The sequence below is a fragment of the Thalassophryne amazonica genome, chromosome 3 (assembly GCF_902500255.1).
Source record: "Thalassophryne amazonica chromosome 3, fThaAma1.1, whole genome shotgun sequence".
NCBI classification, from domain to species: domain Eukaryota; kingdom Metazoa; phylum Chordata; class Actinopteri; order Batrachoidiformes; family Batrachoididae; genus Thalassophryne; species Thalassophryne amazonica.
Window position 1 is genome coordinate 1,107,349 of NC_047105.1, and position 26,941 is coordinate 1,134,289.

Here is a 26,941-nt window from a genome sequence, read left to right on the forward strand (position 1 = left end):
ATAACCATTAGCATGGTTAACCTTGTTATGCAGTCAGCTGCTACATTTTCAATCGTGTCTTGTTTTTGTGTTGACATTAAAACAGTTTGCAGATGATCCACTTGTTTCTTTGAACAGTCAGCAGGACAGGTGTTGGATGGAAAAAGCTTGACAAGCTTTCTAAAAATAAACACTTCTGATTGGTGCTCTGCTGGTGGACTCTCTCGGGTCCAGGTCTCAGCTGTTTCAGAATAATTAAAAACAGCAGTGAGGTGGGCGGGGTTTGTGGCGTCTGAAGGAGGTTGAGCAGGCTGAAGGACAAGCTCACCTGTGGACATCTTCACACAGAGCTGTGGACAACCTGTGGAGGACTTTGATTGGACATTTAGTCAGGTGAGTGTTACAGTTTTTCTCCTAATAAATGTTTCAGTTAAAAAAACAAAAGAAAAAGATGTCCTGGGATTTAAAATTAAATGTGTCATTTGTGAAATAAAAACTGTTAAATGTTTAAACTTGATTATTCAGAGTATCTTAAATTCTCTGCTGGACACGAACGGCACCTTTTGCTGACAGATGAACTGCAGTGGTCAGTCGCTGAAAGACGATAGTCTTCTTGGACATGAGGTGGTTTTTGGCGCAGTGATGGGTCTCCTTAGAGTTCTGTGCACAATCAGGTCAGCGTGTGCTCCGCCGGCATCGCTGCAGCCGCCGCACCGTGGAACCACTGTGAGGTCTGCATAGAACCCATCAGGCAGACATGGGTACTCCTTTCCGGATCGTGACAAGTCCTTTCAACCACTCTGTCTCCAGATTGAAACAGAGATTAAGAACAGCTTCTCCAACACCTCTGGGCCATCGCACCTCAGGCAGTGCAGTGTCAGGGTTGAAATCTGTAAAAGAGCAACTCAGTTAGCTACACAAAGAGTAATTACGCAAGACTGAATTTAATTTCCTGATCAGGAGAGAAAAGATGACCCTTTGTCAAAACTCGTCCTCGTCCGCTCTGAAGGGTCCGCCCACTCTGCTCCTGGATTTATTTGAAGCAAGTTCCACACAGACATATTCAAAAGCACAGCTGTGTTTTTTTTCAGTCAGTTGATATTTGTATCACTTCAAATTGAAACATTACAGCGCCAGCCTGGAACAGTGTATAGGCTGTGCTGTTCTCTGCTCAAGGCGACTCATCAACTAAAATGTACATCTGTGCTCAGCAAAAACATAGCTCTAGCAAAACAGTCTGCAGTCACTAAGTCAAAGATCAAATGTTACATTCTCGTGGGAGCAGTTTTAATTGATTACCTGAACAGTTCAGTGTATATTTCTGCTTTGACAATGAGTGATTATTTAAAAGAATAATGGTGCATGAACTCTCACACATGCATATATCTATATATGAAACATAGAGAACAGAATCAAAAACAAGATCAAATGTAGCACGTCAAAGTAAAGGCATTAACAATCAAAGTAAAGACATTAATATTTGATAATAATATTGATAATATATAGAAAACCCTGTCAAGCAGCCACCGCAGCGTTGACAGCACGGGAAAAGACGGTCAGTGATCAGACGAAGGATGTGCTAGGTAACAACCCCTCCGCCCCCATGGGCCACCTCAGGTGTGGACCTGGATCCCAGAGTGCCACACCAGTCACCTCCCTCCAAAGAGAAAAGCTTTCGTGCTCTGCTGTGGCTTCATCTTTTCCATCCCATCATCAGGTGCTGCGCTCTAGAGGAAGGCTGCAGCAATTCCTCCCGCAGAGCATGGAATCTTTTTCGGTGTCGAGGTTACTGGAAACTTTCCTGGTGACTGAAGTGTTAAACCCACTACAGCCCCCCCCCCCCCCCCCCCCACCACCAAAAGGGCCATGTGAAGGCTGGAGGACCAGCTGCAGTCCGTGGACACAGAACACCGCCGCGCTCTTGATGTGACACTGGTGCACAATCTAAATGAAACATTCAAACATTTTAAAAGACATCTGAAATGTAAAGTGGGAGGTTCTTCAATCCATTTAATTCATAATCCAAAGTGCCCATTGGCTGGCTGACCAAAATGCCCCACAAACAGCCAATCAGTTTTCAGTAGCTCATCTTTGGCCAAAGACCCGCCTATGTTGCTTCTGGCTGCTGATGCTCACGCGGGTGTTGATGTTTCCTGTGTGAAGTTGATGTGATGTTTGTGTCAGGCGCTGGAATGAGTCGATGGCAGCGTTCCGTGACGGGACTGGCAGCACGACGGAGGCAGCAGCAGGAATGCGAACAAGTTCTTGAAGCCCTCAGCAGGGTCACTTCCTGTTTCCAGCAGCTGGTGGCGTCACTCGGCAGCTCAGCGGACTGCAGTTTCCTGCGAGAGGAAATGGATGAGATGAGCATGCTCGCATGTCGCACCTGCACATGTCAGACTTCAGTTAACTGTCATCACCATGTCATAACCAGGACTCTGACTCCTCCCCTTTCCTGTCGGTGTGTCTTTAGGTCTGTCCGGGTGTCTCGTCAATCTGCTGTCAGACTGTAACTCTGCCCCCAGCACTTCAGAGGACAGACAGAGCTTGGAGCGGTTGTGGGTTCTTTTTGTGTCTCTGCTGGAGACCTTCCTGTCTGACCTGCAGAAATCCAGCAGTCTGATTGGACAGTTTCCACTGATGCACATAAACCACCGCCGTTCACTCGTCAGCACAGGTGAACTTGCTGCCTTATTCAGTACAGTAAAACTTGCTTAAACTGTGATCATATAAACCGGATATTCGCACTCACCGGACAAAAGCAAAAATCCCAATGTTTATTCAAAACCGGCGATTATTAACCAAACGCTGCCTGAACTGTAGGACAACTGCTTTAGATCACAGCCCTCTGCAGGGGTGCGAACCCACTCTACAGCCTGACGTGCACCTGATAAACAATGGACACCGCAAAGGCTGTGATTTACACTTATATGTTTTCACTCCTTCCTCTCCTGTCATATTCTAATAGTTTTTCAGTGCACATGCTGATTACATTTTGATCGTGGATCAAATACGTTTGGCAGGAAAGTCCACAAATATGACCACCTTTACAACATGGAGTCAGAAAAAGATGCTCAAATGACCTGCAATTCATGGCGGAAATTGAACGCATGGTATTGTTGGTTTGGAGGTTGATGATTGTATAAAGAAGTGGAGCTCGTTCAGGGACAAATTCATCTATAAAAAGCTGCGGCTCCTGCGGTAAATTGCATAAAGACGTGATTGAGAACTTTTAAAGATTAACATCGACTGAATGTAATTTTTTTAAGGCAGGCATTTATTTTTATCAGATCAAGTTCAGACCCGGTCATTACATGAGGCAGGTCCCAACTTTAGGTCAGGCTTTTAATCAAGGAAATACAAGACTAATTGGAGCTGGTGATTCCCTGTAGATTGTTCGGCGCCTCTTGACTGCAACTAATGTTACATACATATGACGGATTTTGTCCGTTTTACACATAAGACAGATTTTGTCTGTTGTATACACAAAACGGTGACTTCGGCCTGGGTAATGGATGAGTCCGCCTCTGAGTCCCCAGTCTCTGCTTCCTCTTCGGAAGATGTGACGATGGGATTGAGGAGATCCTCGAAGTATTCCTTCCACCACTTGATAACATCCCCAGTCAGGGTCAACAGCTCTCCACCCGCACTGTAGACAGTGCGGGTGGAGAGCTGCTTCTGCCTCCTGCGGCGTTGGATGGTTTGCCAGAATTTCTTCGAGGCCGACCGATAATCCTCCTCCATGGCCTCCCCGAACTTCTTCCAGACCCGAGTTTTTGCTTCTGCGACCGCACGGGCTGCGGCATGCTTGGCCTGCCGGTACCTGTCAGCTGCCTCTGGGGTCCCACCTACCAACAAAGACAAGTAGGACTCCTTCTTCAGCTTGACGGCATCCCTTACTTCTGGCATCCACCACCGGGTTCAGGGGTTGCTGCCGCAACAGGCACCAGAGACCTTGTGACCACAGCTACGAGTGGCCGCATCGACAATGGAGGTGGAGAACATAGTCCACTCGGACTCCATGTCTCCAACCTCCCCTGGGATCTGAGAGAAGCGCTCCCAGAGGTGGGAGTTGAAGACCTCGCTGACAGAAGGTTCCACCAGTCGTTCCCAGCAGACCCTCACGATACGTTTGGGCCTGCCAGGTCTGACCGGCTTCCTCCTCTCCCAGCGGATCCAACTCACCACCAGGTGGTGATCGGTCGACAGCTCAGCCCCTCTCTTCACTCAAGTGTCCGAGACATGTAGCTGAAGGTCAGATGATACGACTACAAAGTCGATCATCGACCTCCGGCTCAAGGTGTCCTGGTGCCACGTGCACTTATGGACACCCTTGTGCTCGAACATGGTGTTCGTGATGGACAAACTGTGACTAGCACAGAAGTCCAACAACTGAACTGTCGCCGTCCACGTGGGTGTTGAAATCCCCCAGGAGGACAATGGAGTCCCCAGTCGGAGCACTATCTAGTACCTCTCCCAGGGACTCCAAGAAGGCCGGGTACTCTGCACTGCCGCTCGGCCCATAGGCCGAGACAACAGTGAGAGAGCTGTCCCGGACCCGAAGGGTAGGGACGCGACCCTCTCATTCACTGGAGTGAACTCGAACACATGGCAACTGAGCTGGGGAGCAGTAAGCAATGCGACCCCAGCTCTCCACCTCTCCCAGTGGGCAACACCAGAAAAGTGGAGCGTCCAGCCCCTCTCCAGGAGTCAGGTACCAGAGCCCAAGCTGTGTGTGGAGGTGAGCCCGACTATCTCTAGTCGGTATCTCTCAACCTCCCGCACAAGCTCAGGCTCCCCCCCCCCCCAGCGAGGTGACATTCCATGTCCCAACAGCCAGGGGCTGTGAGCGCGGACCATATCACCAAAGCCCGGCGTTTCGGCCTGGAGATACAGTGAGGAAAATAAGTATTTGAAAATTGAAAATATTTTGAAAATTTTCATCTTAGGTGCATGTCCACTGTGAGAGACATAATCTAAAAAAAAAAAAAATCCGGAAATCACAATGTATGATTTTTTTAAAATAATTTATTTGTACGTTACTGTTGCAAATAAGTATTTGAACACCTACCAACCAGCAAGAATTCTGTCTCTCACAGACCTGTTAATTTTTCTTTAAGAAGCCCTCTTATTCTGCACTCTTTACCTGTATTAATTTCACCTGTTTGAACTTGTTACCTATAAAAAAGACACCTGTTCACACACTCAGTCAATCACACTCCAACCTGTCCACCATAGCCAAGACCAAAGAGCTGTCTAAGGACACCAGGGACAAAACTAGAGACCTGCACAAGGCTGGGATGGACTACAGGACAACAGGCAAGCAGCTTGGTAGAAGACAACAACTGTTATGTGTTGTGTGGGCCGCTGAAGAGGAGGTACTGCTGGCCCACCACCACCAGAGGGCGCCCTGTCTGGAGTGCGGGCTCCAGGCACCAGAGGGCGCTGCCGCCTCGCAGGAGCAGCCAGGGTGACAGCTGTCACCCATCACCTGAGACGAGACAGCTGATATCAATCAACAGGGAGGTATATCAGCAGGACGGCATCTCCACCTCATTGCCGAGATATCGCTCTACCAAGGAGGTAACGTATCCAGCCAAACAGATCATCTTTTGACCATTAAATACTTTTTGCCTCTACACAGAAAGAGAAAAGACAGCAGGAGACTGTATTTTGGATAAGTACTCACATTCCTACACTCACCTGTAATTTCCTGACAAGAGGTGGAGGTGGCGTTTCCACCCTGTGTGTTGCTGGGTGCAGCCGCACCCACACCTGACTGTTTCTGTTCCTTGCCAGCAGTACCGGATCCGACGAGCGGAGGCAGTGGCCACCTGGGGTTCGGGACTTGGCGGCTCCAGTATCCCCGGGGTTCGGTGGCAGAGGAGATCGGGTGGTTCCGGTTCGACTCGGACAGACGTCTCCTATCGTCGAGCCTGCCCACACGACACCTTTGGAATTCGGTTACTGCTGTATTTGTAATCTGTTGTGTTTGTTGTGTGAGTTCACAACAGTAAAACTTTGTGATTTGACTTTCTCCATTGTCCGTTCATTTGCGCCCCCTGTTGTGGGTCCGTGTTCCTACACTTTCCCAACAGTTATGATTATTTATTAGAAAGTGGAAGAAACACAAGATGACTGTCAATTTCCCTTGGTCTGGGATTCCATGCAAGATCTCACTTTGTGGAGTAAGGATGATTCTGAGAAAGCTCAGAACTACACAGGAGGACCTGGTCAATGACCTGAAGAGAGCTGGGACCACAGTCACAAAGATTACATTAGTAACACATGATGCTATCATGGTTTAAAATCCTGCAGGGCAGCAAGGTCCCCCTGCTCAAGCCAGCACATGTCCAGGCCCATTTGAAGTTCACCAGTGACCATCTGGATGATCCAGAGGAGGCATGGGAGAAGGTCATGTGGTCAGATGAGACCAGAATAGAGCTTTTTGGAATCAACTCCACTTACCATGTTTAGAGGATGAGAACAACTTGAAGGATATATTGTTTTATTTGAATGTTTTAATATTAACCATTTGTGCTTCTTTCTCGATTCAGAATCAGTTTACTGTTTTATCCTTTGTTGAGCTAAGAATATATTGTGTTGTTTGAGTGTGTTCAAATGTTTTGAAGTGATCATTTACATTTTAATAGAGCTTGTTGCTGTAAGAAAGATACATTAATCATATGTGCATAATGATTAACAAATATTAATGCTTATTAAACATGTAAACAATCGCTAAGGTTAATTCATGCGATATCCAAATGTTTAAATACATTTTGAGTTATATGTTTGAATGCTGTTTTTGAAATGTGCAAACATTCTTGTGATGTAACTTGCTGACAGTTTTTCAGTTAGTAGTTGTTGCCTGAAAACCTTATCAGAAGGCTTCACAGTGCGTGTGGGCAGGACCATGCCACGAAAAGGAGGGATCAAGACCACCCAGACGAAGGACAACGCCCAAGATTAGCAGAAAGACGTTGTAGTAGCATAGGGTATAAATTTAAATGCCAGCCCACTGTTCAGGGTTCCTCTTTGCTGTCAGCTTGCTGGGACACCAGATTGCTGGTTGGAAGCTCGCAGCTCCTCAGACCCTCAGAACTTCTGGGTATGTTTTTGTTTATCTCACTCATTCTGTAAAACTTAAATTCTGTCAAAATTTGTGACATTTAAATCCTGTTCAATAAATCTCTGAGTGGTGGATGAGCCCTCAGAGTAATTGTGTTTAAATTTAAATGACTGGTTAATACCTTCTTTCAAATCAACGGATGCGCGGGATAAGAGGATGTTACAATGGACCTCCAAAATATCCCAATAAACCCCAAGAAAACCATCCCAACCGTGAAGCATGGGGGTGGAAACATCATACTCTGGGGGTGCTCTTCTGCAAAGGGGACAGGATGACTGCACCGTATTGAAGGGAGGATGGATGGGGTCATGTATTGTGAGATTTTGGCAAACAACCTCCTTCCCTCAGTAAGAGCTTTGAAGATGGGTCATGGCTGGGTCTTCCAGCATGACAATGACCCCAAACACACAGCCAGGGCAACTAAGGAGGGGCTCTGTAAGAAGCATTTCAAGGTCCTGGAGTGGCCTGGCCAGTCTCCAGACCTGAACTCAATAGAAAATCTTTGGAGGGAGCTGAAACTCCAAACCTGAAAGATCTGGAAAAGATCTGTATGGAGGAGTGGACCAAAATCCCTGCTGCAGTGTGTGAAAACCTGGACAAGAAGTACAGAAAACGTCTGAGTTCTGTAACTGCAAACAAAGGTTTCTGTGCCAAATATTAAGGTTTGTATTTCTGTTGGATCAAATACTTATTTCATGCAATAAAATGCAAATTAATTATTCAAAGATCATACAATGTGATTTTCTGGATTTTTTTAAATTCTGTCTCTCACAGTTGAAGTGAACCTACGATAAAAATTACAGACCTCTACATTCTTTGTAGGTGGGAAAAGTTGCAAAACTGACAGGGGGTCAAGTACTTATTTTCCTCATTGTATCTTGTGAAGCAGCAATGTGCCGTGAGCCGGTCCTGCTGAAAAAAAGAGTTATTATATATCAAGAAGCTTTGATGTGATGTTCTTTGATGCGTCAAACAGTTTGTGTGTCAAAGTAATTTTATATGATTGTTGTTTGGGAATAATATAATTGTATATATGTCAGCTGTTACAACTTTCAAAGGCCCATCATGAAATTGATGTCCTTTTTTTTGGGGGGGGGGGGGGAGTTATATGCTGAAGATACAGGCTAATGTTGGCAAAAAGAGAATGTTTGATTGTAATTGCAACATTATATATGTTTTGTTCATTGTTCTCCGTTGCCTCTGATTTCAGTTCAATTTCAATTTATGTTCATTTATATAGCGCCAAATCACAGCAGAGTTCCCTCAAGGTGCTTCACACTGGTAAGGTCTAACCTTACTAACCCCCAGAGCAACAGTGGTAAGAAAAAACTCCCTCTGAGGAAGAAACCTCAAGCAGACCAGACTCAAAAAGGTGACCCTCTGCTTGGGCCATGATACAGACACAAATTACAGAACAATTCACACAACGAATATACAAGAAATGCTGTTGGTGCACAGGACAGGAGGGTCTCCAGCACAAATACAACTCCCATCTCTGGATGGAGCTGCACCTTAAACAGAGAGAAAAAACAGAATCAGGCATCAGAAAGACAAGAAATACAGTATAATTTGTCAGCATTAAACAACAAGAAAAACAGCTGTGCAGTTCTGATACACTGTTTATTCAAGCATGAAACACTGGTCTTATAATCAACAGAATATCAAAGTATATATTTTCAGAGGGGATTAACATTTGTACATTACTGCTGAAAAATGTTTACTTCCACTTTTAGTGCTGGAGCTAAGGCTAAGATCGTGTGTTTTTGGATTAAAAGCATGAAACTTGGCACAGTTATAGAGTGACCCCAGGTGAATATTTCTGGATATGGATACATTCTGGCAGAGCCCCCTGGCGGCCACAGCTGGAACTAAAAGTGCACACATCGAAATAACACTACTTCAGTAAATATATGGTCTGTTAGAAAAGGATCTGACCTTTTTATTTTTTTCAAAAACTATATGGATTTGAATCACGTATGATTGCATCAGCCAAGCTTGAACCTTCGTGCGCATGCGTGAGTTTTTCCACGCCTGTCGGTGACGTCATTCGCCTGTGAGCACTCCTTGTGGGAGGAGTCGTCCAGCCCCTCGTCGGAATTCCTTTGTCTGAGAAGTTGCTGAGAGACTGGCACTTTGTTTGATCAAACTTTTTTCTAAACCTGTGAGACACATCGAAGTGGACATGGTTCGAAAAATTAAGCTGGTTTTCGGTGAAAATTTTAACAGCTGATGAGAGATTTTGAGGTGATTCTGTCGCTTTAAGGACTTCCCACGGTGCGAGACGTCGCGCAGCGCTCTCAGGCGCCGTCGTCAGCCTGTTTCAAGCTGAAAACCTCCACATTTCAGGCTCTATTGATCCAGGACGTCGTGAGAGAACAGAGAAGTTTCAGAAGAAGTCGGTTTCAGCATTTTATCCGGCTATTCCACTGTTAAAGGAGATTTTTTTAATGAAAGACGTGCGGACGGGTCCGCGCGTCGGGACGCAGCCGCCGCGACGCTCCGCCACAGGAAAAACACCTCTGTTGGAAGCCTTAAGGACAAGTTGGAACATGCCCAGCTGTTAAACAATTTCTCATATACTCACTCCACTGAAAGCCATCAAAAGCCGCCTGGATTTTACAAATGGTTATCAACACAGAGGTGTTTTTCCTGTGCTGCCTTACCGCGCCGGCTCATTTTTTTTTCATTAAAAAAAAATCTCCGTCAGTCAGGTTTTAGAATTCATCATAGTACAGAAACAGCATTAGTGAAGGTTACAAATGATCTTCTTATGGCCTCGGACAGTGGACTCATCTCTGTGCTTGTTCTGTTAGACCTCAGTGCTGCTTTTGATACTGTTGACCATAAAATTTTATTACAGAGATTAGAGCATGCCATAGGTATTAAAGGCACTGCGCTGCGGTGGTTTGAATCATATTTGTCTAATAGATTACAATTTGTTCATGTAAATGGGGAATCTTCTTCACAGACTAAAGTTAATTATGGAGTTCCACAAGGTTCTGTGCTAGGACCAATTTTATTCACTTTATATATGCTTCCCTTAGGCAGTATTATTAGACGGTATTGCTTAAATTTTCATTGTTACGCAGATGATACCCAGCTTTATCTATCCATGAAGCCAGAGGACACACACCAATTAGCTAAACTGCAGGATTGTCTTACAGACATAAAGACATGGATGACCTCTAATTTCCTGCTTTTAAACTCAGATAAAACTGAAGTTATTGTACTTGGCCCCACAAATCTTAGAAACATGGTGTCTAACCAGATCCTTACTCTGGATGGCATTACCCTGACCTCTAGTAATACTGTGAGAAATCTTGGAGTCATTTTTGATCAGGATATGTCATTCAAAGCGCATATTAAACAAATATGTAGGACTGCTTTTTTGCATTTACGCAATATCTCTAAAATCAGAAAGGTCTTGTCTCAGAGTGATGCTGAAAAACTAATTCATGCATTTATTTCCTCTAGGCTGAACTATTGTAATTCATTATTATCAGGTTGTCCTAAAAGTTCCCTAAAAAGCCTTCAGTTAATTCAAAATGCTGCAGCTAGAGTGCTGACGGGGACTAGAAGGAGAGAGCATATCTCACCCATATTGGCCTCTCTTCATTGGCTTCCTGTTAATTCTAGAATAGAATTTAAAATTCTTCTTCTTACTTATAAGGTTTTGAATAATCAGGTCCCATCTTATCTTAGGGACCTCATAGTACCATATCACCCCAATAGAGCGCTTCGCTCTCAGACTGCAGGCTTACTTGTAGTTCCTAGGGTTTGTAAGAGTAGAATGGGAGGCAGAGCCTTCAGCTTTCAGGCTCCTCTCCTGTGGAACCAGCTCCCAATTCAGATCAGGGAGACAGACACCCTCTCTACTTTTAAGATTAGGCTTAAAACTTTCCTTTTTGCTAAAGCTTATAGTTAGGGCTGGATCAGGTGACCCTGAACCATCCCTTAGTTATGCTGCTATAGACTTAGACTGCTGGGGGGTTCCCATGATGCACTGAGTGTTTCTTTCTCTTTTTGCTCTGTATGCACCACTCTGCATTTAATCATTAGTGATTGATCTCTGCTCCCCTCCACAGCATGTCTTTTTCCTGGTTCTCTCCCCTCAGCCCCAACCAGTCCCAGCAGAAGACTGCCCCTCCCTGAGCCTGGTTCTGCTGGAGGTTTCTTCCTGTTAAAAGGGAGTTTTTCCTTCCCACGGTTGCCAAGTGCTTGCTCACAGGGGGTCGTTTTGACTGTTGGGGTTTTTACGTAATTATTGTATGGCCTTGCCTTACAATATAAAGCGCCTTGGGAGCTCTGAATTGGGAGCTGGTTCCACAGAAGAGGAGCCTGAAAGCTGAAGGCTCTGCCTCCCATTCTACTCTTACAAACCCTAGGAACTACAAGTAAGCCTGCAGTCTGAGAGCGAAGCGCTCTATTGGGGTGATATGGTACTATGAGGTCCCTAAGATAAGATGGGACCTGATTATTCAAAACCTTATAAGTAAGAAGAAGAATTTTAAATTCTATTCTAGAATTAACAGGAAGCCAATGAAGAGAGGCCAATATGGGTGAGATATGCTCTCTCCTTCTAGTCCCCGTCAGTACTAGTCCCCGTCAGTACTCTAGCTGCAGCATTTTGAATTAACTGAAGGCTTTTCAGGGAACTTTTAGGACAACCTGATAATAATGAATTACAATAGTCCAGCCTAGAGGAAATAAATGCATGAATTAGTTTTTCAGCATCACTCTGAGACAAGACCTTTCTAATTTTAGAGATATTGCGCGAATGTAAAAAAGCAGTCCTACATATTTGTTTAATATGCGCATTGAATGACATATCCTGATCAAAAATGACTCCAAGATTTCTCACAGTATTACTAGAGGTCAGGGTAATGCCATCCAGAGTAAGGATCTGGTTAGACACCATGTTTCTAAGATTTGTGGGCCAAGTACAATAACTTGTGTGTCCTCTGGCTGCATGAATAGTTAAAGCTGGGTATCATCTGCGTAACAATGAAAATTTAAGCAGTGCCGTCTAATAATACTGCCTAAGGGAAGCATGTATAAAGTGAATAAAATTGGTCCTAGCACAGAACCTTGTGGAACTCCATAATTAACCTTAGTCTGTGAAGAAGATTCCCCATTTACATGAACAAATTGTAATCTATTAGATAAATATGATTCAAACCACCGCAGCGCAGTGCCTTTTAATACCTATGACATGCTCTAATCTCTGTAATAAAATTTTATGGTCAACAGTATCAAAAGCAGCACTGAGGTCTAACAGAACAAGCACAGAGATGAGTCCACTGTCTGAGGCCATAAGAAGATCATTTGTAACCTTCACTAATGCTGTTTCTGTACTATGATGAATTCTAAAACCTGACTGAAACTCTTCAAATAGACCATTCCTCTGCAGATGATCAGTTAGCTGTTTTACAACTACCCTTTCAAGAATTTTTGAGAGAAAAGGAAGGCTGGAGATTGGCCTATAATTAGCTGGGTCAAGTGATGGCTTTTTAAGTAATGGTTTGCAGGGCATTGCAGTGGTTCACTTGTAACTGACTGACAGATAATACATTTATCCCAGTCAATTGGTGTGGACCAGAAGGACCTGGGATTGGATCATCAATTATCTTAAATGACATAATGAAACTTTAACCTGTTGTGTGGGCCGCTGAAGAGGAGGTACTGCTGGCCCACCACCACCAGATGGCGCCCTGCTTGAAGTGCGGGCTTCAAGCAGGAGAGGGCGTCATAGCAACCGGGAGTGACAGCTGTCACCCGTCATCAGCACCAGCTGTCACTCATCCACATCACACCACCACCACCATAAAGGCCGGACTGCAACTCCACCTCCCCGCCGAGAAATCAGCTACCTTGGAGGTAATTTTCTCTGCTGAACTAAAACATTGAGTAATAGTCTGAACTTCTTTGCAGCCGTTTTCCTATGGTGTTGCCTTATCTGTGGGATTGGCGTTTGGTGTGATCAGCGACGGCTTCGCTTCACACCCAAACCAGATAAATGGTTAGACAGGAGCTGCACGAGTGTGTGATTGGAGGTGCTCCCTCCCAAAAGAACACAGACGGTGGAATTACTGAGTGTGCGAACTCACACTCATCAAAACTGTTTCTGTTCTCTGCCAGCAGTACCCGGTCTGACAGCTGGAGACGGTGGCCACCTGGGGCTCCAGGACTTGGCGGCTCCGGTGTTCTTCAGATCCGTTGGCGGTGAAGGCCGTGTGGGATCTGGCTCGGTTCTAGACGGACGTCTCCTACCCTCAAGCCTGCCCACACGTCACTCAACTTTTAATTGTCTGTGGTACCAAAACTGTATTTGTCTGTATTCCGTTGTGCTCTTCACAACATTAAATTGTTACTGTTTGGCTTATCCATTGTCCGTTCATTTAGCGCCCCCTGTTGTGGGTCCGTGTTCCTACACCTTCACAACAGGATTTCTCGGCCAGCGTCATGGATCCCGAGGGGCGTCAACCATCGCTTGAACAGCCAATGGAAGAGCGAGGTGAACAGGCATCAGCAGGAGGCATGTTAGGTGAGCTGCAGCGAATCTTGACCGCTTTCACTGCTCGGCTGGACTTAGTCACCGAGCAGAATGTGATTCTCAATCGGAGGATGGAGGTTCTCACCGCCCGGGTGGAAGCGCAGGGTCAGGGCGCTGCTGCAGCACCTCCTCACGCTGACCGGAGGCCTGAGACAGACATTCCGCTGGTCGTTCAACGAACCCCCCCACCATCTCCTCAAGCTTACATAAGCCCTCCGGAGCCGTACGGAGGCTGTGTCGAGACGTGCGCGGACTTCTTAATGCAGTGCTCGCTCGTCTTTTCACAGCGTCCCGTCATGTACGAGTCAGACGCCAGCCGGGTGGCTTACGTAATAAACTTGCTTTGAGGAGAGGCACGCGCCTGGGCTACGGCACTCTGGGAGCAGAATTCACGGCTCCTAACGACGTATACTGGGTTTGTGAGGGAGTTCAAGCAGGTTTTGATCACCCCCATAGAGGCAAATCTGCATCAAACTTGCTGCTGTCAATCAGACAGGGGCGTCGGAGTGCAGCGGAGCATGCAGTCGACTTCCGCATCGCGGCTGCGAGGTCCGGCTGGAACAACGTTGCACTCCGCGCCGCCTTCGTAAACAGACTGTCTCCAGTCCTGAAGGAGCATTTACTGGCTAAGGATGAACCGCGGGATTTCGATGGGCTTGTTGATCTGGTTATACGATTAGATAACCGATTAGAGTAACACCGTCGGGAGCAGGGCGGGGGCCGTGGCCGGGCACGAGCCGTCCCTCTTCCTTCGGGGTCCGAAAGGGTGCCATCTTCCCCACGCTCCACAGCCCGTGACTCTCGTGTGGCAACAGCTCCCCCTGCTGACGAAGCTATGGACACGAGCAGGGCTAAAGTCAATACAAAGCTCAGACAACGGAGGCTGGTCCGCGGGGAGTGTTTTTTCTGTGGCTCGAGTGAGCATCTACAGAGGAACTGCCCAAAACGGTTAAACAACAATGCCTGCCCCTAGAAGCTGGGCTAAGGGTGGGCCATAATACGCACGCGGGGAAACCCCGTAAATCTGCACGCATCCCAGTTACGATCCTGAGTGGGGATCTGACCCTTCACGCCCCAGCACTGGTAGACACGGGGTCGGAAGGGAATCTGCTGGACAGCAGATGGGCAAGGGAAGTCGGGCTCCCTCTAGTGGCTCTACCTTCGCCTCTGAAGGTACAGGCACTAGATGGCACCCTTCTACCATTAATCACACACCAGACACCACCAGTGACACACAGGGAGGAGATTGTGTTTTATGTCACACCTTCTACCTCCCGTGTGGTTTTGGGCTATCCTTGGATGATAAAGCACAATCCCCGGATTGATTGGCCGTCTGGGGTTGTGGCTCAGTGGAGCGAAACCTGCCACCGGGAATGTCTCGGATCCTCGGTGTCGCCTGGTGTGACAGCTAGTGAGGAGGTCAAAGTCCCTCCCAATCTGACGGCGGTGCCAAGTGAGTACCACGATCTTGCTGACGTTTACAGCAAGGATCTGACGCACACCCTTCCCCTGCACCGTCCGTACAATTGTGCCATTGATTTGATCCCGGGCGTTGAGTACCCGTCCAGTAGGCTGTACAACCTCTCACGTCCTGAACGCGAATCAATGGAGACCTACATCCGGGACTCATTAGCTGCCGGGCTGATCCGGAACTCCACCTCCCCGATTGGGTGCTGGTTTCTTTTTTGTGGGCAAGAATGATGGTGGACTTCGTCCATGCATTGATTACAGGGGGCTGAACGAGATCACGGTTCGCAACCGATACCCTCTGCCCCTGTTAGATTCAGTGTTCACGCCCCTGCATGGAGCCCAAATATTCACAAAACTGGATCTTAGGAATGCGTACCACCTGGTTTGGATCCGGAAGGGAGACGAATGGAAGACGGCATTTAACACCCCGTTAGGTCACTTTGAGCACCTGGTCATGCCGTTCGGCCTCACAAACGCCCCGCGACGTTCCAAGCTTTGGTAAACGATGTCTTGCGGGACTTCCTGCATCGGTTTGTCTTCGTATATCTAGATGATATTTTCATCTTTTCCCCGGATCCTGAGACTCATGTTACGCATGTACGTCAGGTGCTGCAGCGGTTGTTGGAGAACCGGCTGTTTGTGAAGGGCGAGAAGTGCGAGTTCCACCGTACTTCTTTGTCCTTCCTGGGGTTCATCATCTCCTCAAACTCCATTGCACGCGATCCGGCCAAGGTAGCGGCGGTGAGAGACTGGCCCCATCCAACAAACCGTAGGAAACTGCAACAGTTCCTCGGTTTTGCTAATTTTTACCGGAGGTTCATCAAGGGCTATAGTCAGGTGGTTAGTCCCCTGACAGCCCTGACCTCCACAAAAGTCCCCTTCACCTGGTCGGATCAGTGCAAAGCCGCATTTAGGGAGTTGAAACGCCGGTTCTCGACTGCGCCAGTTCTGGTGCAGCCCGATCCAAGTCGCCAGTTTATAGTCGAAGTGGACGCCTCTGACTCAGGGATAGGAGCCGTGCTGTCCCATAGCAGGGAGTCCGACAAGGTTCTCCACCCTTGTGTCTATTTTTCCCGCAGGTTGACCCCGGCTGAAAGGAACTATGACGTCGGCAATCGGGAACTTCTTGCGGTGAAGGAGGCTCTGGAGGAGTGGAGACACCTGTTGGAAGGAGCTTCGGAGCCATTCACGGTTTTCACAGACCATCGGAACCTGGAGTACATCCGGACCGCCAAGTGTCTGAACCCCAGGCAAGCCCGCTGGTCACTGTTCTTCGGGCGTTTTGACTTTCAGATCACATACCGCCCCGGGACAAAGAACCAACGGTCTGACGCCCTGTCCCGGGTGCACGAAGAGGAAGTCAGGACCGAGCTGTCAGACCCGACCAAAACCATCATCCCCGAGTCCAATGTCGTGGCCACCCTCACCTGGGACGTGGAGAAGACCGTCCGGGAGGCCCTGACACGGAACCCGGACCCGGGGACCGGCCCCAAGAACAGACTGTACGTCCCACCAGAGGCCAGAGCTGCAGTCCTGGACTTCTGTCACGGTTCCAAGCTCTCCTGCCACCCAGGGGTGCGAAGAACCGTGGCAGTTGTCCGGCAGCGCTTCTGGTGGGCGTCTTTGGAAGCCGACGTCCGGGAGTACGTCCAGGCCTGCACCACCTGCACCAGGGGCAAAGCGGACCACCAAAGAACCCAGGGTCTCCTCCAGCCTTTGCCCGTGCCTCATTGCCCCTGGTCTCACATCGGCCTGGACTTCGTCACGGGCCTCCCGCCGTCCCAGGGCAAGACAACCATCCTCACGATAGTGGACCGGTTCTCCAAGGCAGCCCACTTCGTGGCCCTCCTGAAGCTCCCGACGGCCCAGGAGACTGCAGACCTCCTGGTCCACCATGTCGTGTGTCTGCATGAAATTCCATTGGACATTGTCTCAGATCGTGGTCCCCAGTTCTCCTCCCAGGTCTGGAGGAGTTTCTGCAGGGAACTGGGGGCCACAGTAAGCCTCTCGTCCGGGTACCACCCCCAGACGAACGGGCAGGCAGAGCGGATGAATCAGGAGTTGGAGCAGGCCCTCTGCTGCGTGACCTCCGCGCACCCGACGGCCTGGAGTGACCATCTGGCCTGGATCGAGTACACTCATAATAGCCAAGTGTCATCTGCCACCGGCCTCTCCCCATTCGAGATATGTTTGGGGTACCAGCCCCCATTATTTCCGTTGGTGGAGGGAGAGGTCGGGGTGCCCTCGGTCCAGGCCCATCTGAGAAGGTGCCGTCGGGTGTGGCGTACCGCCCGCTCTGCCCTGCTCAAAGCCCGGACGAGGGCCAAGGCCCATGCAGACCACCAGCGTGCCCCGGCCCCTACGTATCAGCCCGGGCAGACGGTTTGGCTATCCACGAAAGACATTCCCCTACAAGTGGAATCCCAAAAACTAAAGGACAGATATATCGGACCCTTCACCATCCTAAAAGTCCTCAGCCCAGCCGCAGTGAAGCTGAAGCTGCCAGCTTCACTGCGGATACATCCGGTTTTTCATGTGTCAAGACTCAAACCCTGCCACTCCTCTCCCCTCTGTGCCCCTGGACTGGCGCCGCCGCCTGCCCGGATCATTGACGGGGAGCCGGCTTGGACTGTGCGCCGGCTCCTGGACGTCCGTCGGAAGGGCCGGGGGTTCCAGTATCTGGTGGACTGGGAGGGGTATGGACCCGAAGAACGCTCCTGGGTGAAGAGGAGCTTCATCGTGGACCCGGCCCTCCTGGCTGACTTCTACCGGCGGCACCTGGACAAGCCTGTTCGGGCGCCAGGAAGCGCCCGTTGAGGGGGGGGTCCTGTTGTGTGGGCCGCTGAAGAGGAGGTACTGCTGGCCCACCACCACCAGATGGCGCCCTGCTTGAAGTGCGGGCTTCAAGCACGAGAGGGTGTCATAGCAACCGGGAGTGACAGCTGTCACCCATCATCAGCACCAGCTGTCACTCATCCACATCACACCACCACCACCATAAAGGCTGGACTGCAACTCCACCTCCCCACTGAGAAATCAGCTACCTTGGAGGTAATTTTCTCTGCTGAACTAAAACATTGAGTAATAGTCTGAACTTCTTTGCAGCCGCTTTCCTGTGGTGTTGCCTTATCTGTGGGATTGGCGTTTGGTGTGATCAGCGACGGCTTCGCTTCACACCCCAACCAGATAAGTGGTTAGACAGGAGCTGCACGAGTGTGTGACTGGAGGTGGAGGTGCTCCCTCCCAAAAGAACACAGACGGTGGAATTACTGAGTGTGCGAACTCACACTCACCAAAATTGTTTCTGGTCTCTGCCAGCAGTACCCGGTTTGACAGCTGGAGACGGTGGCCACCTGGGGATCCAGGACTTGGCGGCTCCAGTGTTCTTCAGATCCGTTGGCGGTGAAGGCCGTGTGGGATCCGACTCGGTTCAGGACGGACGTCTCCTATCCTCAAGCCTGCCCACACGTCAGTCAACATTTAATTGTCTGTGGTACCAAAACTGTATTTGTCTGTATTCTGTTGTTCACAACATTAAATTGTTACTGTTTGGCTTATCCATTGTCTGTTCATTTAGCGCCCCCTGTTGTGGTTCCTACACCTTCACAACACAACCTCCTTAATGTTGTAACTATATAGCGCTATATAGGCCTACATTTGACAATAAATGTTACTAAACTGGAATGGTTATGAATGAACAGTATAGATGTAGCTACTAATAACACCTATCAAGCAGCTGACAAGACATCCAACCATAAAATGATGGCCAAGTGCATTTCTCTGGTGAGAGTTACTGAAAACAGAACCACTGGTGACACCCCACAGTGGAAATCGCAGCAATTCACCAGTACTTATTCTATAATGTCTCTCAACGTGGTTTTATTTATATTTGCATATAATATTACCAAGTTGTATTATAATAAAATATGTAATATTATCATGGTGATTGTTAATATTAAACAAAATACAGTGACTGTTGGTATTTGTTGGCTATCATTAAAACATTAATAAACTTAAAAAAAAAATCAATATAATAAAAATCAATATTTATTGCAGTTCAAGTCAAGTTCAGTGTCTGGTGCTTCTGTTTGCATATAGTAATAGTCAGCATTTTAACAGAATTTTTATCTTCATGTGCTTTCTTCCAGCCATGTACAGGCTAAATTACCCAAATATAATTAAATAAATGATTTAATTTTTAAAAATCTAGTTTGTCAAGATTTATTCAACATGTTCTGAAGTTAACTGAACAGAACTTGCCTGTTCGTCAGCTCTGCTTCAGGTGCTGGTCTACGGAGGTACCTGCGGATCGTGTCGTCAATAAAGCTCATTTCCAGGAACAGTTTGTGCAGAATATATATATATATATATATATATATATATATATATATATATATATATACTAAGAGTTTCAGTCAGGTTTTAGAATTCATCATAGTACAGAAACAGCATTAGTGAAGGTTACAAATGATCTTCTTATGGCTTCGGACAGTGGACTTATCTCTGCTTGTTCTGTTAGACCTCAGTGCTGCTTTTGATACTGTTGACCATAAAATTTTATTACAGAGATTAGAGCATGTCATAGGTATTAAAGGCATTGCGCTGCGGTGGTTTGAATCATATTTGTCTAATAGATTACAGTTTGTTCATGTAAATGGGGAATCTTCTTCACAGACTAAAGTTAATTATGGAGTTCCACAAGGTTCTGTGCTAGGACCAATTTTATTCACTTTATACATGCTTCCCTTGGGCAGTATTATTAGACGGTATTGCTTAAATTTTCATTGTTACGCAGATGATACCCAGCTTTATCTATCCATGAAGCCAGAGGATACGCACCAATTAGCTAAACTGCAGGATTGCCTTACAGACATAAAGACATGGATGACCTCTAATTTCCTGCTTTTAAACTCAGATAAAACTGAAGTTATTGTACTTGGCCCCACAAATCTTAGAAGCATGGTGTCTAACCAGATCGTTACTCTGGATGGCATTTCCCTGATCTCTAGTAATACTGTGAGAAATCTTGGAGTTATTTTTGATCAGGATATGTCATTCAAAGCGCATATTAAACAAATATGTAGGACTGCCTTTTTGCATTTACGCAATATCTCTAAAATCAGAAAGGTCTTGTCTCAGAGTGATGCTGAAAAACTAATTCATGCATTTGTTTCCTCTAGGCTGGACTATTGTAATTCATTATTATCAGGTTGTCCTAAAAGTTCCCTAAAAAGCCTTCAGTTGGTTCAGAATGCTGCAGCTAGAGTACTGACGGGGACTAGCAGGAGAGAGCATATCTCACCCGTGTTGGCCTCCCTTCATTGGCTTCCTGTTAATGCTAGAATAGAATTTAAAATTCTTCTTCTTACTTATAAGGTTTTGAATAATCAGGTCCCATCTTATCTTAGGGACCTCATAGTACCATATTACCCCATTAGAGCGCTTCGCTCTCAGACTGCGGGCTTACTTGTAGTTCCTAGGGTTTGTAAGAGTAGAATGGGAGGCAGAGCCTTCAGCTTTCAGGCTCCTCTCCTGTGGAACCAGCTCCCAATTCAGATCAGGGAGACAGATACCCTCTCTACTTTTAAGATTAGGCTTAAAACTTTCCTTTTCGCTAAGGCTTATAGTTAGGGCTGGATCGGGTGACCCTGGACCATCCCTTGGTTATGTTGCTTTAGACGTAGACTGTGTTTCATAATTATTGTATGGCCTTGCCTTGCAATGTGGAGCGCCTTGGGGCAACTGTTTGTTGTGATTTGGCGCTATACAAGAAAAAGGTTGATTGATTGATTGATATATATATATATATATATATACACACACACGTATACATATACACTCAACAAAAATATAAACACAACACTTTTGGTTTTGCTCCCATTTTGTACGAGATGAACTCAAAGATCTAAAACTTTTTCCACATACACAATATCACCATTTCCCTCAAATATTGTTCACAAACCAGTCTAAATCTGTGATAGTGAGCACTTCTCCTTTGCTGAGATAATCCATCCCACCTCACAGGTGTGCCATATCAAGATGCTGATTAGATACCATGATTAGTGCACAGGTGTGCCTTAGACTGCCCACAATAAAAGGCCACTCTGAAAGGTGCAGTTTTGTTTTATTGGGGGGGGATACCAGTCAGTATCTGGTGTGACCACCATTTGCCTCATACAGTGCAACACATCTCCTTCACATAGAGTTGATCAGGTTGTCAATTGTGGCCTGTGGAATGTTGGTCCACTCCTCTTCAATGGCTGTGCGAAGTTGCTGGATATTGGCAGGAACTGGTACACGCTGTCGTATACGCTGGTCCAGAGCATCCCAAACATGCTCAATGGGTGACATGTCCGGTGAGTATGCCGGCCATGCAAGAACTGGGACATTTTCAGCTTCCAAGAATTGTGTACAGATCCTTGCAACATGGGGCCGTGCATTATCCTGCTGCAACATGAGGTGATGTTCTTGGATGTATGGCACAATAATGGGCCTCAGGATCTCGTCACGGTATCTCTGTGCATTCAAAATGCCATCAATAAAATGCACCTGTGTTCTTCGTCCATAACAGACGCCTGCCCATACCATAACCCCACCGCCACCATGGGCCACTTGATCCACAACATTGACATCAGAAAACCGCTCACCCACACGACGCCACACACGCTGTCTGCCATCTGCCCTGGACAGTGTGAACTGGGATTCATCCGTGAAGAGAACACCTCTCCAACGTGCCAAACGCCAGCGAATGTGAGCATTTGCCCACTCAAGTCGGTTACGACAACGAACTGGAGTCAGGTCGAGACCCCGATGAGGATGACGAGCATGCAGATGAGCTTCCCTGAGACGGTTTCTGACAGTTTGTGCAGAAATTCTTTGGTTATGCAAACCGATTGTTTCAGCAGCTGTCCGAGTGGCTGGTCTCAGACGATCTTGGAGGTGAACATGCTGGATGTGGAGGTCCTGGGCTGGTGTGGTTACACGTGGTCTGCGGTTGTGAGCCTGGTTGTATGTACTGCCAAATTCTCTGAAATGCCTTTGGAGACGGCTTATGGTAGAGAAATGAACATTCAATACACGAGCAACAGCTCTGGTTGACATTCCTGCTGTCAGCATGCCAATTGCACGCTCCCTCAAATCTTGCGACATCTGTGGCATTGTGCTGTGTGATAAAACTGCACCTTTCAGAGTGGCCTTTTATTGTGGGCAGTCTAAGGCACACCTGTGCACTAATCATGGTATCTAATCAGCATCTTGATATGGCACACCTGTGAGGTGGGATGGATTATCTCAGCAAAGGAGAAGTGCTCACTATCACAGATTTAGACTGGTTTGTGAACAATATTTGAGGGAAATGGTGATATTGTGTATGTGGAAAAAGTTTTAGATCTTTGAGTTCATCTCATACAAAATGGGAGCAAAACCAAAAGTGTTGCATTTATATTTTTGTTGAGTGTATATGTATATATATATATATATATATATATATATATTTACACACACATATACACATGAAGATTAGGAGTTGAAGTTACGCAGCCGTCTGCAATGAGTTCATGCTCTTTGCAACAGTATGACTCCGTGTCTGTTCACATGACAGAGCAATGCCCGCATCAGCACCATGGCATGCTTGCCATTTTGGACCTGCTGTCACGCACATCTCTGACCGCATTTTCCTCCTCGGAATCACTGAAATGCGAGGACTCGTCCCCCGAAGCCGGCTCCTCCCTCTCCGGTTCGTGCAGGTTGCCGTTTACACCGACTTCATCAAAGTGATAAGCCAAGATTTCACTTATTAAACGTTGTATGCACTGCGGATCTTGGCTAAATGAGCCGCGGGCTCGCTGACCCAGAATCAACTACTGCTCCCCACTGGTTCTGTCTAAATCAGAATCCAAATCGGTCCGAGTGGGTTATTCCTGTGATAAAATTATTCAGTGTGCTACTTTTATGGTGTAATTTTTACTGAATATGCATGTATTTTGTTTATGGTAATAGATAGTACGACTAACGTTATATTTGTGACTGATACTGATACACTTTAAGACATGTTTTGCAATGAACTCAGGTCAGCGCATTCCTTACTAACGGGTTTTTTATGTTTTGTTGCATTTTCATATCGGTTGTACTTTGAATGATGTGTTCATGAATGAGATTTCTTCCTCGGGGAGGTTTGCTGCAGTTGGCCTTCTTCATGTTTCAAGCGGTTTCTGTGTCCAGGATGTGTCGATGGTGTTGTGGGCGCAGCAACACGAGGGATACTGGTTCAGGCTCCATGGTTGTTGCTGGACAAGGAACCACACATGACTTGGGTGACTGATATCGCAGGACTGGAGTCCATGCTGAGCAACATGCAGCTGAGGGTGAGACGCAACAGAAACACCTCCTCCAGTCCAACCCGGGACCTGGATTAGATGGATTCAGCCAACAAGGACCCACACCTGAACCACTGTACAACTCATTCGTTTGATTATGTGCAACAGCTCAGTCAGCATTCTGTGTGAGGGGACACATTTAGCCCCCCCCGGGGTCTACATGTTTTTCTGCCGTTTTACGGCCCCCTTCCATCAGGTCCATTAAATGAGCTAGTGTTTGTCGGGAGGTTTACAGATTTCAAGGTCAGATCCTTGATGCCATTTTCCAATGTTCTGCAGGTTCATGTCCCATTCTGGTCTGTGGAGGCAACGCAGCCAGCTGGTGCTGAGGTCCAACGGGGCCTAGATGAGATGGACTACAGTCTGGAGGACCTGATGGAGCTCGATGCCATCTCCCATACCAACAGGAGGGTTACCTGTTGTGGCCTGAGCTGCATAGAGTAGGCTGAGAGTCCTCCTGGATATAAACCGCAAGTCCAGAAAGGACGTCTCGTGGTGGGGAAACGCCAGAACATCAGACCAGAACTCTCCTTTAGTGTATATCTGCATTCAGTTTTTTAGTGTGCCTAAAAATGTGCTCTGAGATTGTGAGGAACCACCCAGGTATAGGTCCTGGACTCTGTACAGACAACTGCAGGCACTTTGTGATGGACAGTTGTAGCAGCCAATGAGAAGTGCTGACTGAGTGACAGGATGTTGGACGGCGTGTGGAAATCAAGTTTGGGGAGAAGTGAAGCCTCCTAAGTTTTTCCTCTGGTGATATTTTTCAGTTAAACCTGCCAACAAACATGAATTTAAAACTAGAAGTGTAACTTTAACCCACATTAAGACAAGTTTTTATTTCAGACTTCATCCACTCCAGTTTGCTGAATTAAGGATTAGAACCTACCAATGGCCTCATATCACTTGTTCTATTCACACATTGTTATTGTGGTTCATGTTGGTTTAACAGTGTTGTTGATTTGTTGTGTTTCGTAGTTCAGTTGGTTTAGTCAGTTTGGTTGAGTGTCATGTTGTTGTTACCATATGTGTGAAGTGTCATGTTTGATGACCGCCATTGCCTCTGTCTTGTTATATGTAAAAATAACAGAACCTCCTTGTGGCAGAGTGCAGAAAAGACAAAAGCTCTGGCTCTGTGTTCTTTCTTTCATGCAGCTCGCCACACTGTTATTATCATTATTATTATTTAATAGGCTTCACTGTGCAGTTAAATCAGTTCTCTCTACCCCAGACTTTTACACCTCACCTGTGGAATTGAGCACGAAGAAAACCCACATGAGTTTTGTCTTCACATAAAAATACAAGTGTCTTCAATTTTATAAAGTAAAGATTTGCATGTATTCACAGGAGGACCTGGTCAATGACCTGAAGAGTGCTGGGACCACAGTCACAAAGATTACATTAGTAACACATGATGCTGTCATGGTTTAAAATCCTGCAGTGCAGCAAGGTCCCCCTGCTCAAGCCAGCACATGAAAATTCAGTAAGGTATATCTTATATATTATATTCCAATTATAAGGTGGAGCTATGCCAGTATACAGAGGTATAGCTAAATATCTAAAAAGGAAGAGTAAAATAGGAGAGTAGAAAAGAGTAGAGTAGAGCCACTTAGGTGCCTGGTCTTGAGAACCAGGGATGGTAGGTTAAAAAGCTTTTTTATCCCATGGGAACATGTCCAGGCCTGTTTGAAGTTCACCAGTGACCATCTGGATGATCCAGAGGAGGCATGGGAGAAGGTCATGTGGTCAGATGAGACCAAAATAGAACTTTTGGTAACACTTTACTTGAAGGTACCATCATAATCGTGACATGACACTGTCATAACTGTTACATGACACAGTCATGAATGTGTCATAAACATTATGTCAATGTCATAAATGTTTATGACTGCTGTCATTTAAGTGTCATTCGGTTTTTGTCATGACAAGCTGACATTTTTTGGGTTGCCTTGATTATGACAACTTCACATTATTGAACGTGACATTAGCAGAAGTTGTCTTTGTCATGACAACTTGACATTAACAACATATGCATCTATTTTTGTTTATGGCAAGTTGACATAATGATTATTATGTAGGAGGAGATAAACCTGGTGCTGTCTGCATTGCTGGTAAGTGGGCTAGCCTACGACAGCTAGATTTTTTTTTTTTTTTTGTTCACTAAGCTAATGGGCCTTTCACACTGAATACGTCAGATGTGTCAAAAAACAGTCTAAAAAGCATTATTTTCAATGAGATACGTTGCTTCTTAGATGCGTCAGATGCGTCGCGTCAAAAGCCGAGCTAAACAGACGCTTCTGACGCGCATTGCTGCTTGTCGGCAGGCTGACGCGGTCAAAGTTCAACCCAATCCAACTTTCGATGCTCTGAGCTGTGACGTACCTTCTCGTTGTCCAATACGAACGATGCGTCAGGCCAAAACATGGAAGACTAGTGGCAGAAACCACTGATCTGTACAAAACGGATCGGTGCAGAAACCACTGATCTGTAGAAAATGGATCGGTACAGAAACCACTGATCTGTACAAAACAAATTGGTACAGAAACCACTGATCTGTACAAAACAAACGTGTCACAGGACTGCTCATTTATAGAGCAGTTTTCTGAAGAAAAATCCTTGGAAATGTTTTTTGTTGTTGTTTGTTACCTCAGAATTTCTGATTACTGATAAAAAAAAAAAGTTTAGAACAGTTGTTATTAAAATAGTTAAATAAATCAATAAATGGTTCTTTAGAAACCTTTCATCTGTAAATTAAAACCACCTGTTATTTCAGATGAGATAATTCCGTTTAACATAAGGAACCTCTGACATTTATTTTTAGACAAAATAACATAGAAATTTGTATTTTTTTTTTAAAGTCTGGTAGATTATTTATATCTCATTTCAACCAGAAAAACAGACACTGTAAATAAATACAAATGTTTATTATAAATGCAACAGGAAATTATTTAACAATGACTGCAGTGTGATTGTAAAGTAGGATTTCTGTGACATAAACCTCTTGATTTTTTTTTTAGTCATTTCAACTTGTAATTTTGCCAAAATATGTAATTGCCTTTAATGTTGTTATCAGGAGAGTCATTTCTAAAATATGAATTTAAGCACAATAAGTGGAGAGCTTCTACCTGTGCAAATGTCTTTGGACTTTGACTTATGGACATTTTTAATGATCATTTATTTCATCATTGATAATTATTTATTGTTAAAATATAAAATGAAACAGCTTTTTAGCCTGTAATCTACAGATGTCTCTTGATCTTGAGTCCCGTTGGCTGTTGGATAGTGTAGTTTTAAAATGACTGGAATTGGTAAGTGGCATACTCTCTGGTATTAGTTGCATGGTTGTCTTCATACTCTGCTTTTGGCCTACAGTGTTTTTGTCATGGGTTGAAAAGGTTTCTGCAAAGTAAAGCATCTCCCATAGTTTCATTGTTG

The 26,941-nt window shown here is 46.0% G+C and overlaps 1 protein-coding gene across 2 annotated transcripts; it reads left to right on the forward strand.

The window, feature by feature from the left end:
- zgc:109913 (regulator of G-protein signaling 9-binding protein) lies at nucleotides 1-24,844 on the forward strand. 2 transcript variants are annotated; one of them, XM_034164327.1, is made up of 6 exons: nucleotides 1-372; nucleotides 2,164-2,373; nucleotides 2,453-2,656; nucleotides 23,352-23,494; nucleotides 23,786-23,992; nucleotides 24,028-24,844. In XM_034164327.1, the coding sequence occupies exons 2-5, from the start codon at nucleotides 2,172-2,174 to the stop codon at nucleotides 23,948-23,950; spliced, it is 714 nt and encodes a 237-aa protein (XP_034020218.1). In that variant the 5' UTR covers nucleotides 1-372; nucleotides 2,164-2,171; the 3' UTR covers nucleotides 23,951-23,992; nucleotides 24,028-24,844. The 2 variants fall into 2 exon arrangements, with proteins under 2 accessions (XP_034020218.1, XP_034020208.1); XM_034164317.1 differs by lacking the exon at nucleotides 1-372 and having other exon boundaries at nucleotides 1,871-2,373; nucleotides 23,786-23,983; nucleotides 24,019-24,843.
- The last annotated feature ends 2,097 nt before the right edge of the window (nucleotides 24,845-26,941 follow it).